Genomic DNA, 16600 nt, shown 5'->3' with positions numbered 1-16600 from the left:
TGATTTCTCCCCTACCCTTTCTAGTTTCTCTAAAAACACTTGATAATTGCACTTCACATACAAGTTTTGGTTGGGTACAGAATAAAATAACTCCCCAGCCAACTTTTTTTATTACTTTACTGACTCCCTCAAAAAATCTCCAGAAGTTGAGGCAGGAATCTATGAAATACAATACAAAAGGAAATATTTTGTAAAGGCTGTGGAAACCCTTCCATGACAAGTTATTTTTCATCTATTCCTTATTGAAATATAAACTGTATTAACCTGTATCTCTACTGACCTGCTCTGGGACACCTCTCAAAATACATAGTATTACCTTCACTGCCTTTCAGCCCACGAACTACAAAAACTATTACATGCTGATACTGTCACAACATTGGCATTTCCAAATAATCTCAAGTCCTTGCCTGTGCCACTTTGCCTGACTGCCCTTTTGCCCTTATATTCACAGATTACAGCAACAGCACCTATACAGTCTCTTCACTACAGAATTACAGAACAGCTGGAGAACAAGTTGTACGCTTTTCCCCTGTCTCCTCCCTCTGCTCCCTACAGGACACTAATCCCCACATGAAATCCCAGAAGAAAGCTCTGGCAACCATGTAAACTAGTCTCAGCACAACATATTATCTTGGTTGTAAACCAGACAGAGATAGATCTCAGTCCCTCCAACAGAAGAGGGACTGTGGATTTCCCACCACTAATTTCCTATCACTCTCCACAGCATCACTATACTTGTTGGTATCATCACATAGAAACCACATACTCTCCTAAGAGACACAGAAGATAACACCTGTCCTAAAATTCAGGGCTTTAAAATTAGTTCCTCACTCCAGAGAAGAAATGGTGATGATTTCACACATCCAATATATCTCCTTCTATCCATACCCTCCAACTTTCATTTTTCAGTTTCTCTACAGTTTATATTTGGTCTTCCACTACTTCAAGTCCTACAGCCTGGTTAGGTGCCCCTCCTTCCAACAAAGGTCAATGCAAGGCCAGCAGAAGGAGCAATGTGAACAGAAAAGAATCTCCCTCATGAACTAACACCTTGAGATATTTCACAGTATATGGAACCCATTGGTTTTGCACAAGATTATCTGAGAAACTGGCATTTATCCTTTAATGGGCTCTGCTATACTTAAAGAAAGGTTCAGTTAGCTTTTTCACAGACAACAAAAAGCAACTCTGTCCTGAAACAAACACATCCTAATTCCTCTTATCATTTTGCTAAAGCATATGAGCACTAGGACTTCTTGCTTAAGAACTTGCATTTTCTTTCCAAGATTTTTGGAACATTGTTTTTCTTTTAGCTCCATTCTTGAAATCGTTCCATTGTTTCTGCTGAAGTTTTTATAAACCATTCATTAAAAGGTACATTCCAAGTTCAAATAAAAATAAGGCTGCTTGATTTCAGTCTTGCTGAGACCACACTTCTATTGACTTTCTCACCAACTGACATCTGGTACCTGTAATTATTAACTAAATATTAGTACACCTCTCAGGGCACTTCCAATCCCTTCACAAAGGATTACTCTTTGAAAAGTAAGCTGGGAAATTTCAATTATTGTTTTGCATTCATGTACAGTATAACATAACTGGAGTTACTCCTTCAGTGGGTATCATTCAACACCAAAAGAGTAGCAAAAAAAAAATAACGTGAATCAGTATTCACAATTCTGATGTTAAAGATTACAGTTTTGTCTAACCAGTTTTGGACATAAAAATCACTATCTCAGCACTACACAGTAAGCATTTTAAACTGTAGGTAGGAGGATCATGAAGCTGTCCTTTATATGTTTGTATTTCTAAACAGAGTTACTTGGCTTTGCTCCATTAGGAAAAAGCTCAGAGCACAGTATCTCTAATAAACATGTCTTATTAAATGCACCTAACAGGCTTCAAACAGAAAAATGCAGACCTTGGGATCTGAAGAACAGGAAACCTTTTTCAGTGCTTACAACCAATATTCTGCCTATTTTAAAGCTTTCTAATGACAGTCTTCAAAATAGTCTGGTAGTGACAGACTGCAATAAAGTCCGGTTTCTCTAATACAGCTCTCTTCCTGTATTTGTGTATGCTTGGCATGGCATTTTGATAGGTAATGCTGATCATGTCAAATATTATTTTAGCTTCACTTGAAAGAGAATCAATGCTGAAAAAGTGACCACAAAAGCAAACTGGCAAGTAATTTGTCATCTGAATTTTGCTGACTACTTCCACAATTATCTTAAAATCATTAGAACCATAGAATCATAAAAGCATTAAGGTTTTGGAAAAGAGCCCTAGGATCAGGTCCAAGCTTTGAACACTACCATGCCAACTTAACATACACTAACTGCAACATCTAGTAATTTCTTGAACACCCTCAGGGGTGGTGGCTCTACCACCTCCATGGGCAGTCCATTCCAATGCTGAACCGCCTTTTCAGTAAAAAAAAATTCTTCCTCATGTCCAACCTGACATGATGCACCTGATGGTGCAGCTTGAGTCCATCTCCTTTAGCTGTACTGCCAGTTGCCTGGGAGGGGAGGCCAACCCCCCCCTTGCTACAAATCCTTCCAGGTAGTTACAGAGAGTGGTAAGGTACCCCCGGAGCTTCCTTTTCTTCAGGCTGAATTATCTCAGCTCCCTCAGCCACTTCTCACCACACTTGTGCTTGAGACCTTTCACCATCTTCATTACCCTTCTCTGGACACGCTTTGCAACTCAATGTCTTTCTTGAAGAGAGGGTCCCAAAACTGGACACAGAACTCCAGGTGTAGCCTTGACAGTGCCAAGTACAAGGCAACGATCACTTCCCTGGTCCTGCTGGCCACACTATTTACAATAAAGGCCAGGATGCCATTGGCCTACTTGTCCAACTGGGCACACTGCTGGCTCATATTCAACCAGCTGTTGACCTGCACTCTGAGGTCCTTTTTTGATGAGCCACTTAGAAGTTACTCTTCTCCCAGCCTGTAGAGCTGCATGAGATTGTTGTGCATGACCTGCGCTTTGCCTCCTTGAACCTCACACATGTACCAAAGTGGCAAACCTCCAGTTTTCTGGAACCTCCCCAGTTTATCATGACTAACAATAATGATACAGGACAGCTTGACAAGCTCTTCTGCCAGCTCCCCTACTACACTCTGGTGGGTCCCATCCAGCCCCATACACTTGTGAATGTCTAAGTGGCTCAATGGATCCCTGACTACTTTTTCTAGATTATAGGGGGTCAGTTCTGCTCCCCATCTCTCTCTACCAGCTCCAGGGGCTGGTTGCCATGAGGGTAACTAGTCTTTCTGTTGAAGACTAAGGCAAAGAAGGCACCTCAGATTTCCTCATCTTCTGTTACAATGTTACCCTTCACATCCAATAAAGGATAGATTTTTCCCTGGTCTTCTTTTTGTTGTTAATGTATTTATAAAAACACCTATGAACACTTCCATCACTGCTGTGAACAAAATCACCTTTATTTCAAATTTAAAAAATCACCTTTTGAAGTATGCTTATTTAACATGTATAGATATACAGTCTGCCCTATTAACATGTAAGTTAATTTTATTTGTATTACATTATTCAGTAGAAAGAACTCAGAATCTCAACACACAGACAACATCTATGGTGAAATTAACCAAACAAACAATCTCAATCTTTAGCTCATCCTTTCTTCAAAACAAGATTCAATAGAAAAGAAATGATTCATTAGAAAACCAGAACTAAATAAAGACAGGATTAACACTTTTCAAAAATGCTGTAAATCCTGCCCCTTATGCATCAAGTGGACAATAGAAAAAGCTATTTCAGTTACTTCCATTAGGTAACATGGAACACGACAGGAGTAAGTACTTTGTTTCACTAGTTAGTCTCAAGCCATCTGTGGTTTATCTTAACCTTATCCCACTGAATTCTATGAGGAAGCCTTAAGATAGTCAAATCAAAGAATCACATAGGTTGGAAAAGAGCCATTGAGCCCAATCACTCACCTAACACTGCCAAATTCACTAAACAAGGTCCCTAAGCACCACACCTACACATATTTTAAACACCACCAGGGACGGTGACTCAGCCACTTCCTTGGGCAGCCCATTCCAATGCTTGACAAGCAAATCACCTTCTCCTTAGCTTTCTTTGAAATTGTATCTGTTCAAACTCTTCTCAAGCATGAGCTGAGTGAAACATAAAATAAAAATTATAATTTCCAACGTAGTTTCAGACATGTCATTAAGCTGCATTTCATCTGAAATCCAGTTTCTGCAACCAAAGTGCTCCAAAAATCTATACTTCCTGTTGCTTGATTTCTGAAAGTAACTCAGCTTATGAGGGTTTACAGGCAAAAATATTAAATCTAGACTAATATTTCATTTTGGACCACAGAAAGACAAAGCAGAATAACAAAAAAAAAAACCAATCTTCTTTGGGTTTGTTTATGGTATGTTTCATCTGTCTTCTGACACACATAAAAAATTTGCCTGTTGATGTCATACTCCATGTCACCCAACATAAGTCATCAAAGCCAAAGTTTTAAAAAATATGTTTCTACCCCCATACCTACTTTAAAAATTATTATCAAAATTTTTAATCTGATACAGAATGTTCATATATACTGCTGGACCAGTAGACAAACTAAAGCCATAACTAACCTTTCCTAAAAGCCAGTGTGGTATTTGCTGTGTTGATGGGACATGCAAAAAGCCCTACTCTTGATTTCTACAGATACTTAAGCACTGTATGTGGATGAGTGGCTACATACACATGGGAATTAGCTACACCGATATTTTTTTTGTAAACAAGACATAAACAAGCAAGAAGAGAAGGTAGGAGATGTGTCTCAAGGTAATATTCAGTGTATTGATGCAGATCATCACAATGTGGCCTCCCACACACTCCAGTCCCCCAAATGCCAGTGCAGTGTAACCCACACAAATTATCACAAACTCTCCCACAGCTATGCCAGCCTTAAATTTTCTGACAATGTCATCAGATGACTTCTTACTAACACTTCCACACACCAAACAAAACTTAGGCAAAAATTTTTGCGTGTCACAATTCAGTGTTGGTCACAGAGACAAAAGACAGCATGGTGTCCAAATTCATATTCTTCAGAAGTCTCAGAGTAGTGATCCTCACAAACATCAACAGGTAGATTATTTTTAAGGTATGTTAACAGTTAAAAATTCCTAAGCTCATCCAAACCGGCCCAAAACAGACCCCAACAGTATAGTTTAAACATGCAGATGCCACCTTCACCAAAGAGGTGGCCCTCTTATTCAGGGGTTGATGAACCTCCAGAAGTCCCTTCAAACCCTAACAATTCTGCAATTCCCTTCTCATGCTTATTACTCACCCATCTGCATCCACATATCATACTGCTCCTCACAGGAATTGAACTATTAATTAATTACAAATGCTTATGCTGTCACCAGAGACAATCAGTGCATGATTGTGAGTGAATTCATGACAATTGCACAAAACTCCCCCCTCTGCTTCCTTCCCCACCCCTGAATCACAAGTAGTAGAGTATGAAAAAAACATGTTATACCTGTCTTGTTATAGAGAAAGTGTCAGAGAAAAGTTAGAGGTAGACAAGGAATCAATCATTCAAGTGATCCTAAATTTGCACTATGATGCCTGTTCAAGAGCTTAAGACAAAAATATTTGACTGTCTAATCTGATTTTCCATCTTTCTGCAGGCTGCAGAATTTCATTGGAGCATTAAGCTCTATAACCTTGAAAAAATCATATTGAAAAGTAATCAGTATATCTCTTGATGTTTTCAGAATTGAAATAAGAAAAAAAAACCCTATTAATTTATGTAAAGATAAAGGTTTTTTTAATGCTGAAAAAAATCTCAAGTTGTTCCATATTTCTATTTAAATTTGGCTTTTTCAAACTTCCAGCTATAACATCCTAGTAACTGCTTCCAAATTTAACCACTCACAGTATTTTCTCTCAATGAAGGTAACTATACTTACTCAAATCATCTCAACCTATCTCTTGAAAAATCAAAAAAGTTAAGCTCCTAAAACATTTTTCTAACTTTTAAATTATTTTTGTGGAAACATTGTGTGCATGTTTTAAGTAATACAAAACCAAAAAAAATCAAACTTTAAAAATCAAATAGAGCCTTCTAACACCAGTGTCAGTCAATGCTATTTACAGAAGTATAATCGTCACCTCTCTACTCCAAGGATCAGGCTAGCCCTCTTTACTATAGCATTAACCAAGCTGATGATATTCTATTCCAGTCTGACCCCTAAATCCTTTCCAGATTCACTGCTTCCTCACTGTCCCACACTATGTCTGCCATCATTATTCATATCCAAGTAATGCTCCTATTGACTTTTGTACTCAAACACGTTTTGCCCAAAATAGCAAGCAGCTTTTTCTCCTGACATGCTCTAAGAGTTTAACATCTATCTGAAAAATAAAAGTAGACTGCTTTCATGAGACAAAAGAATGCAGGTGTTGTTCAAAGGAGTGAGAATTATACAAACTTTTGAATCACATGACCACAAATAAGATAGCTCAGCTATGATAATGCACAACTGTTCTCCAAACAAGCACATGTGTAAAACTAGGAAAGCTTTGATTCCCACAGAAGTTGCTAATTTTACATGCTGTTATCTAAAGCAGAACTGTTAGGACAGAAAAGTCCTAACTCTCCATAGTTTGTAAAAGGCAACTCTTAATCACAGCCCACGTACCCTGAGGTAGGTTCTAGTTAGCCACATACAGGTGAAACACAAGAGTTTTAAATAAAAACAATGGTAACATTTTCATTCAGATGGTTTTTGGTCACATTAAGAAAAAAACACTGCAAACTGAGAATATGAAAATGAGATCCTGTTTGCACAAGGGACAGCAAACATTCAATTTTAGTGTAACAGAACGTTTTAAGGTAAAAATACATAAAGTTTAAAAGTCAATAAAACTGATGTATATGAGCGTCACATCCAAGAAAGCTGCCTGTGGCAAAACCTGTAATTCTATCTTCTCTATCATATTTACTTTTTTAGCATACCTGTATGCTCAAGTTTTTGACTGGCAGGCAGCTAAAGAGAAGTCATAAAATCTTTTAAATTAAATGTCTTAACACTTCTAATCTAAATCCACATACTGAAGCACTCCTTAGAGCTCTAAAATATAGTCAAGCTTTTAAAAGCCACCTTAGATTTCTAAAATACAGTCAGGGTTTTTAAAAGCCACTACTTTTCTATAATGCAAATTATTAAAAAGGCATCAATAAACTTCTAATAAACACAACTTAAAGTAAACACATCTTACATCAATTTTTGTGCCACATTGATTTAAGAATTCAGTGCAACCTAACTCAAAGCTTCTTGTTCTTTTAGTTATTGGGGTTTTTTTAGTAATTAAATATCTAAATATATTTACTACATCACAAATTTCTTGCAGTATTTCTATTAATGACTAGCACAATTTATGTATTATCTTGAGATGCAGAACAAAGTGTATTTAAGCCCCTTGTAAATAAACCTCTTTACATAATGGATGATTCTAATATTACATCCATCAGCTATGTTATCAACATTGCTAAATATTAAATTTACCTTACTTAGGCTACTATTATAATCAAGCACAACTTACTTCTAATGAAACACTACAAAAGCTCTTTATAAATTCTTTAAAATACAGCTGGAAGTACAGGAACCTCCTGTTTCAGTAAGAAATAGATATTAGAAACATGTTATTGTCTTTTAAAGAGACTCACTTGGATTTGGCCCGTTTTCTTCATAATCTTGTTCACTCATGATTAAGGAAAATTAAGTCAGTCTCCTCTGCTGATTCTTCAGGTATCAAGAACTGAAACAGGAAACTGACAGTTCCTTCCTCCCAGCTTAGTCTAAGACCTTAAATCCTGTTTCTTACTAGCATTGGATTAATCCTGAAACAAGTCGTTAAGGCTTCAAGCAGCATGAAGCATGCACATGGCACAAACTACATGACAGTCACAGAACTCTCTGAAGAGAATTAAGCTGAAGGATTTTCGTCAGAAATAAACACCCTGCTTAGTGAAATGGGAAGGATCAAGTCACTGAAACATCCCACATCTTCATCTAATAATAAGTACTTTTAAAGTTTTATTTCTATCAAATAAATTCACTCTAAAATATCTCCATTAAACAGATCAGTAGAGATAAGCAACAAGTAGTATTAACCTATTCCAAAGACCTATCTACTATTAAAAAACCCTCTTTTATGCACCAAGTACATATTAACAGATCTTAAGCAAGTTTGTTTTCAAATGTTGATTTTATGTAGAAATAGCTGGCATTTATTCTACTTAAGATGTAGCAGATAAACATTTCAGAATATAATTCTAGTAATTTTGTCAACTCTTTAAAAACAAATATTTTTTAATTATAAAGAGGTTTTTTTAAGATTGAAAAAATTCTGCTGCCTTTCTCTTTCAAATTAAATATGTCACTGTTTTCTAGATTATGCATTAATGTATTATATATTCTATACCATCCTTAAACAACTTCGTACAAAATGCTTAAATTCTGTTAAGGGGATGTTAGTGACAGGAACAGGCTAGTTCCTGGGATCAAATCTCTGAATAACATCCAAAATCTACTTTTCTCTGGACATAACATCTATGTCGCAAGCATGGACAGGTGTGGAAAGGCTGTTGACTGAAAATACTCTAGACTTTTCAGTGAGATTAACCTATCTTCCTCCACTACACACACACACCTCTGTCGACTATTCCCTGGTTTTCCAATAAATAACATTTTACAGAAATTCACAGCATCCATGCTTCATTAGTTATATGATGACTTGCTCATAAATGATCAGGTTTGTCATTGCTATTTGTTATATTTGATGGTCAATTTCAAAAGGTTTTGCAGGAGTTATTTCTCACATTAGTTTCTAAAATAAGAAACTGCTGTGGCAAGGAAAATAATACTATGGGGTGCTAAAAATACCAGCTATGCCTTAAAACACCTGATACATAGAGCTGCTAAGGAACAGAAAGCTGATCAACTTTACAAAATTTTGACAGGTCTATCTAGACAGTCACTACAAAGATGTGTGAAGAAAAACAAAATACCCAACGCAAATCAAGCCCAGAATTTCTTACGAAATTTCTTACTGCCTACAGACTCGTATTTCCTTCTCTTCTTCAGCCATTACTATCTCCTGACTATCCTTTCTTTGTAGCATATTATAAACACATTAAAAGACACAGGCATATCTGCTTCCAGCTACTTTGTGAATATTTGAGTCAGCAGGCTGCACCCTTAACTGTGTTGTTCACAGTTTATTGGAAGTATTGGTTTCCATTCTGCCTCTTCTGAAGTACTATTGTGATTAGTGCTACAGCCCAGCCCCATAGCCATTCATAAACGTCTTCCCCTCCTTCACACACATCAAAGTATTATATATATAGTCGGAAAATACAAAGCTATGGAATTTCAGATTATGATGAAGGAATGCAGATCATAGAGTAAGAACATCCCAGGTTACTCCTTTACCACACAGAGATGATTATCAGGTAAGAATGTGTGAAACGGGATAAATGCACAAAATTGCTAGTAAGAATCAAAACTACTTTACTGTTGATTTAATGACTAAATAGTATACAGCTGATTCCCTCAAAAAAAATAGCATTAAGTTTGATGGGACAGGTTTGTCAGGTTTTTGTGTGTTTGGTAGGTTGGGGTTTGTTTAAAAAAAGGGTACTAGTGCAGTCAAGGAAAAACTACTTGTTTTTTAAGACAGATAATTCAATCAAAACTGATAACATGCTAGATTTCTAAACAACTGGAACAAAATAACATGCTGAGCTATACAGGTTAAGGATGAGTCAAATGGGAAACTCCCATTCTCCTCTTTTTTATTTTCATCTCTGTTCTCAGCTTGACCCACCTCTCACCTTGACGCAACCCTAGCCATTCCGTTTTTGCAGCACTCACCTCAACAACATGGGAAGAATGATTTTTACCTCTGCAGAAGTTTAGTTTACTCACAGTTTAACATGCTGAACCAGGCCAGTGAGGTCTGGCCTGATGGTCAAGTGCCGGGAAAAGGAAGCAAACCCAATGACACAGAGGACAACAAGGAAAGAAATAATTTACTTCTTAGCCTTTTTCTCAAGGCTGGAGCAGTGAGAAGGGCAAGGAGTCCTTCTCTGAGCAGCAGGCTTTTAGATGGGTTAAACTACAACAGCTTTTAGCTGTACAAACATTTCAGAATTCTTTAGTTTTCAGAATAATAACTCAAGAACAATTATTTGATTACACAGCATTAAATTAACAATTACATACAATACCCAAAGCAACAGTAAGTAGTACACCTTTCACTCCCCAAAACTCTCTGTCAGAGGGTAGCATTTAGTCTCCTCATGAAGTCAGAGCTCTTCACCTATAATTTATGTACAAATCAATGCCTTCCCTTTTCAGTGTTTTCCTCTCTACTTCCAATTTTACAGACACACAGGAAGAGTCATGTATAAATTCATCCACTTCACTGATATGGATTCATAACAATATTTAAATATACCTCACAACTGTAACGACTATTCCCAAAAACACTACTTAATCACACCAAGAATTATTTTTTATTTTTTTTTTATCTCTGGCCTTTAGGATTGTGATAAACCTCTATGAAAGTAGCAGTTCCACTCTTCCTCTCACCTTTCCAGGATTTAAAAATGTTCCAAGCCTTTCAGATGCTTTATATACATATAGCCTAACAAATCCTGTCCAACTATGCCCATACTTATGTTCACTATTTTGAGGTGCCATCTGAGCAAGCACCATACACCAAGCCTCTCTGGCTAGCTCTCCTACCAAAAGAAGATTTGTCCAGATTAATGCTGTACTGCTAGTCATCCATCTAATACAAGAAACAAACCATTGAAACAGCTTATATTGTTTTGTTTTTTCTATCGAATTTAGTTTGGAAAAAGACGAGGCTGTTATTAGAACACTCAGGCACTTTTTGAAAATACCGAGAGAAAAGCAACTATATGTAGTATGTATCTTTTATGGGTAAGTAAGGTTTTAAGAGTAGAAAACTTTGGGAAAAAATAACCCAACTTTGTCAGCTTGGTGTTTTACTATAATAGCTTCCTAAAATAATGTAAATATATTAAGTTTGTCAAATGCCTGTTTTAATCTCTTTACATTCGCATCCAACATCATACGGAATTAGCCTTATTTATCTGTATCATCTGTATCACAAAAAACAAGATGCCTTTTACAAACCCCCATCTATTCACCCGTGATCTTCTAACAAAGATGATCACCCCCACCCCACCCGCGCCTTTACAGAAGTATCGATTATAACAGAGCGTCCAAAATAACGTGCAAGATGTGAACTAGCTCTCGTAGCGCTAGCAGTGATTCACACACCATGCCTGGTATTGCTGCTGCAACACGCTTCGGGTAAAGGAAGTGCTAAGAGCCACAAGAATTACTGCTTTCCCAGCAGTGCCTTGTCATCCGAGTGAAAAATCACTCATTTCCCCAACAACGCTGGTTGAGAAATACGAGTGTCCCTGCAGAAGGGGCAGTCCCGAGCAGACCCTCACTCACGATGCCCGAGCTCCACCTCCGCCTTGATTCTACTCCCCCAGGAGGCTTCAGGAGCCAGGCCTAGCAAGAAGCAAGGCTCCGAACGCGACGGCATCTCGTAGCAAACACCTAACTTAACCCTAGATGCTGTATCTGATGCAAAAGCACATGGCTGGACAAACACCTGGAGCAAGGCAGGTAAAACTGTGCTCCTCCCCACACTCTGAATCTTTCCTCCTAGCCCTCTCTCTAGTGAGCTCCAACAGCAGTTAGCTTTTAAGAGAGCCTAGTGGTAGGGCTTGACGATCGGATCTTACAGAACTCTTCCAACCTAAAGGATCGGTTCCAGGGATTTTTCCCGTCTGTTAAGGCACCGTGGGCGGCGCTGCTCCCGCCCGCTCCCGGTGGCAGGCGGGAAGCGGACTGACCGCCCCGCACTGCCCCGGGCAGGCGCCGCGCCCGACCGCGGGCTGCTCCGCTCCCCGGCTGGAGCCGCCCATGAGTACTTCCTCCTTTCGGCCAGCGGCGCTGACTAATGGAAACAAAGAGAAACAAGCTCTCAGCCACCCCAGGCGCCAGACTTTACCCCTTTCCCGAAGCGCACTTCTCCACCTGGACAGGTAGCCCCGGCATCGCTCGCTGCAGACGGGCGATGCGGCCCCTCCACGGTGTCCGGGGGCTCTCCGCCGGCCCGCCACATGCGGCAGACCCGCTCCTCCGCACGCAAAGAGCCGACGCTCTCCTCACGCGTTGACCCCACGCGTTTCCCCACTCTCTCACCAGTGCCCTGGTCCCTCTCGTCGCCTTCATCTTCCTCCTCCTCTTCCTCCTCTCGCCGCTGCCCATCCCGCTGCCGCTCCTCGCCCTGCGCCTCCACCGGCACCACCGTGAAGCTCGTCGGCATGGTGCAGCCAGCCCCAGACCCGCTGGCGCCTCCTCCCAGGGCAGCGGGCAGGGAGAGCCGGGCGCTGCCGCCTCCCTCACGTGAGAGCCATTTCCTCACGCAGCGGGGGGGCGGCCGGCACCGCGCCACCGCCCCCTCAGCGCCCGCCTGACGGCGCCCAGGCCGCGCCTGGGGCACGGGCCCCGGGGCACCGGCCCTGGGATGTCCCCTCTTCCTCAAACCTTGCCGTGCAGTTATCCTTGCAGCGCTAGGACCACCGCGCTGCTGCTCCTCTGAGCCCACCAGGCAGAAACTGCCTTCCAATGGAAACCAGAGCCAGGCTGCAGGACTTTAATCCTCTGGGTCATTGAAGGGGTGACAGCACCCAGAAGGCCCAAGCAGGAGATTTATGATCACCTTTTGGACAAGTGGAGAAAGTCCACTCTGTGTCTCTGGACTACCAGGACATAAAGATGACTCCCAGAAATCTGCTTTCCCACACAGCAGCTGTGGTTTGCAGTGGATGGGTGAAGGTCCTGGGATTCAGGCTGGAGTCAGCGTTTAAACTCTGACCTGCAGTGAAGCAGATTCAAAGAGTCAGTGGATGAGCAGTGTATCAAATTAAATATTAATGATGTAGCACTAGTGATGAGATACAGCTCTTGGTTACCTCTGACTTCCATCTCAAGGGAGGTTGTAGCATCTCCACTCCAAACGCAAAGAAAACAGGTTTACAAGCCAAGGGCATTTTTCTTGTTGTCTGTTCTACCTTCCCAGCAAAGTGCTAGAATAAATCAGAAAGACTATTCGTGTCAGTCTGTATCTGTGTCTTTTGGAAGAGGACTCTGGTGGTTTTATGGGTCCCATACCTCATTGGGATGGAAGATGTCTGTGTAACACTACAATCTGTCCCACGGCACATAGGCCTTCAGAGAAGGGGGTAGGCAAAGTGGTTCTGGCCATCAAAAGTGGCAGTGAGGTGGCAAATGTGGAGATGGTCGGGCAGCAAGAAAAGGACACAGAGAGACATGGTAACATTTTGATGTTTGGTAATGAGCTTCCTATTCAAACCATGGTGTCACTACTGTAATGAGAATAGCGGCTGCCTGAAAAAGTTTCTTCATCCTCCCTCAGCCTTTTTCCAAGGTTAAGAAAGCAACTGTAATGATTTCATTGCTAATGATAGCAGATTTCCAATACTAATGTTATCTGCAGAGGTAAGGATGTTTTGGGCATTTTGTTATGGTACAGACTTCTATGAAAATTAATACCATGAAGGAATCAGATACGATGATAAGCTAGAATAGTAAATGTCATTTTGAAACATCATATACACAAAATAGTAATTTCTTCTTCAAAACAAGGACTGATTTTTGTCCAGGACAGAGCTAATTGTTTCACAGTGACTGTGAGGAAGTGGAGCCTGGAGCTATGTGTACCTGTCTAGGCTGTTATTCTATCCCTTCACCTGTCATCACCAGGTGCAGAATTAAGGGATTCTTGCTTTTGAGGAGAAGGAGTGCTTGACAGCTGGAGTGTCTGTTCACAATTGGTTTTCATTGTCCCAGGTTCCTGAACATATTTGCATGTCAATCACTCTTTCTTTGTACATTTTTGTTATTAGTATTGTTCCTGTTACTCTTAATTTTCTTATCTCCTTGCTGCTTCCAGTAAACATGTAATCTCTGCCTTTTGTATCTTCCACAGAAGAGGGAGGGGAGCAGCTTGTGGTTTTCTTTTTAGTGGAACTATTAAATTGGGAATACCATTCCTAAGCCATGACAACAGCATGCAGTGTATTAGGTATGGGATCATGTATCAGCATCAAGAAGAAAATTTTCAATAGCCGATCATATTTAAAGGAACATCCATCTGGTGCCTTGAGAAGTCTATTGAAAGAAACTCATGTACAAGAAAGATGAAAACTGTATCATACTGCGTGCACAAAAGGTTGAGTGTGGAGAAATTAGGACTGAAGCCTTCTTCATTTTACTCCAATCTGATACATTTATTTTTTTGTTTAATATAGCTAAGAGTCAAAGAAAGAGTTTGGGTCCAAACCACTTTTTAATGATTGGAGGCAGAACTTCCTCTTCTCAGTCAGAAAACTCTCTTCTGTTTCTTGTCATAACCATGGAGAACCATCTGATAAAAAATAGGCACAGTTCAGTCTTAAAGGTATCTTCCAACCTAAAGGATTGATTCTACATATTTTCTCCCTCTGTTAAACTGCCATGGAGCAGTGGAGCAAATATGGTAAATTCTTATGGGCTTGTGGGTTGTCCCCCATTACAGGGACATCCAGTAATGCAAGAGCTGTGGGTTTTGAACATCTTTAAAAGTTACTGCATAATGACAACGTTTGAGAGGGAATAGTAACTCACTTCTTACATTTATTTGTCACTTCCTTTGAAATAGCATGAGATAAATACTATAAATACTGTTGTGATGTATGTTAGAGTATGTCTAACAACAGACTACTCTGATGGCACAGTTCTTGGCATATGAAATAAAAAAGAGCAAAGTAGAATAAGATTAAGACTTTATATCTGTGTCTAAAAAGAACAATGATGAAATCATAATATTACATGAGTGTTTTGTTAAAAAAATAAAATGGGAAAACCTTTCTGTTTGTTTCTGTTTGTGACATTCTCTAAAAACACAGAGCTCTACACCTTCACCATTTCTCTGTTTGGAAAGATAGGAATGCAGCAGGACAGCACCAATTCAAACAGAAATATCCAGATGGACCTTTAGAAGTCATTCCTTTTTTAACAAAGATGGATTTTGATGAATATTCTACAATACCCCCAAAAAATAAACTAAAAACTGGAACACATTAAGATCTCTATAGTAAACTACCTTATATACCAAGAATAGTAAAAGGATAAAATTAATGCTAACGGTAAGGTTGTGATTTAAAACAAGGCATCTGTCTAAGGAAGTTAATCATGTCACTAAGACACCAATACCTTAAAAACATGTACTATATTTGATGTCATTAAGATATTAGTAGCAAATCACTAGAAAGAAATAAATATATCTATACATATACATACCTATATATATGCATATTTATTTATTTATTTATTTATTGTCACAGAAAAAGGTAAAGTCAGAAATACCAAAGAAGGAAGGAAGAATGCTTAACAGTCTATGTGAGTGAAAAAAAATCACTAATATTACACAGTTTCTAGTCATCAGGACTAATGCAGTTTAGACATGTGATACTGAAAATAAACTAGCTGTTGACTTCTTAGACTCAGGAATGTTGCATTTTTAGAAATGTCAAAATCTTTAGAAATCTTGAAAAATAGGGAAAATTCCAAGAGAGGGAATGACTGTCCTTGTCAATATAGAGTGATCAATACTTAAAAAGAAGAAAAAGAGTGGCTCAGGAAAGTAGAGCTAAGTGGCTTAATGATAATTTTGTTTTGAGGAAAGATGATCATGATCCATGTATTTTGGGGCACAAGATAATGTGTCTGAACAGTAAGTGCTACAGTCCACATGAAAAATAGCCAAGGCATTTGATTTAATTCCAACAGAAAGTGGGTTAGAAATTTCTATGGAATTAACTGTATATACTTCCCATGTATTTCAAAATTGCTTTCTGAAAGATCTCAAGCTGTTAGCAGAAGCAGAAAGAAAATAAAAGAGAGCAAGGAAGATTAGGATTCTCTCAGACTCGTTTTTCATCAGTCATTTAGATTTTCTAGTGAAGTCTGTGGGTCACAATGATTGCAGTAATGGCAGAATATGTTTGCAATCTGAGTTGAAAAGATACAGGCTTTATAATGCAGCCATAAATATCATCAGAGGATAAGGGCTACAAGAGGTGAAAATTCATCTTGGGAAGCAATAACTCCAAAAAGGATACAGTGAAACCCAAATTGAGTCTGACACCTTTTCAGGTTGACCTTTTCCAGATCTTCCTGACTCCAGGAATTTGTGTTTTTACTGTGACTAAAATGCTAGCCAGCTGTATTGTGCTTTTTATTTCCTATCTAACAAGTGTTTTCCACAGACCACTGCACCATGCCAACTGATACTGTTTTAAGACTTAGTTTTTTACTTGTGCTTCCTAAATGAGAGAAGAGGGACATCATAACCTCCTATTACCTGATTCCTTACAGTCTGTTATTTCTGTCTTCTAGAACACAGTTCACCTTAACACATTGCAATGGAC

At 39.2% G+C, this 16600-nt stretch overlaps 2 protein-coding genes across 4 annotated transcripts in view; both read right to left on the bottom strand.

Annotated features, from left to right (window-relative positions):
* The window catches only part of LOC107200522 (solute carrier family 12 member 7-like), a 62281-nt gene extending 49775 nt beyond the window's left edge, over positions 1-12506 (bottom strand). Inside the window, exon 1 of one of the 3 annotated variants that reach the window (XR_004495885.1) lies at positions 12309-12432. Coding sequence is in view for 2 of the 3 variants with exons in the window: in XM_015619155.3 (XP_015474641.1) it covers positions 12309-12432 (124 nt within the window). In the remaining variant the exon portion in view is untranslated. Of the gene's footprint in view, positions 1-12308 lie in introns of all 3 variants that reach the window. The other 2 variants (XM_015619155.3, XM_015619156.2) reach the window with 2 other exon arrangements.
* A 1985-nt stretch (positions 12507-14491) lies between these two features.
* The window catches only part of NFX1 (nuclear transcription factor, X-box binding 1), a 93157-nt gene continuing 91048 nt past the window's right edge, over positions 14492-16600 (bottom strand). Inside the window, exon 22 of the mRNA XM_033512000.1 lies at positions 14492-14556. Coding sequence (XP_033367891.1) covers positions 14512-14556 — 45 coding nt within the window. The 3' untranslated portion in view covers positions 14492-14511. The remainder of the gene's footprint in view (positions 14557-16600) is intronic.

This window comes from Parus major, chromosome 2, assembly GCF_001522545.3.
Source record: "Parus major isolate Abel chromosome 2, Parus_major1.1, whole genome shotgun sequence".
Taxonomy (NCBI): domain Eukaryota; kingdom Metazoa; phylum Chordata; class Aves; order Passeriformes; family Paridae; genus Parus; species Parus major.
This window is presented reverse-complemented; position numbering and strand designations above follow the sequence as displayed.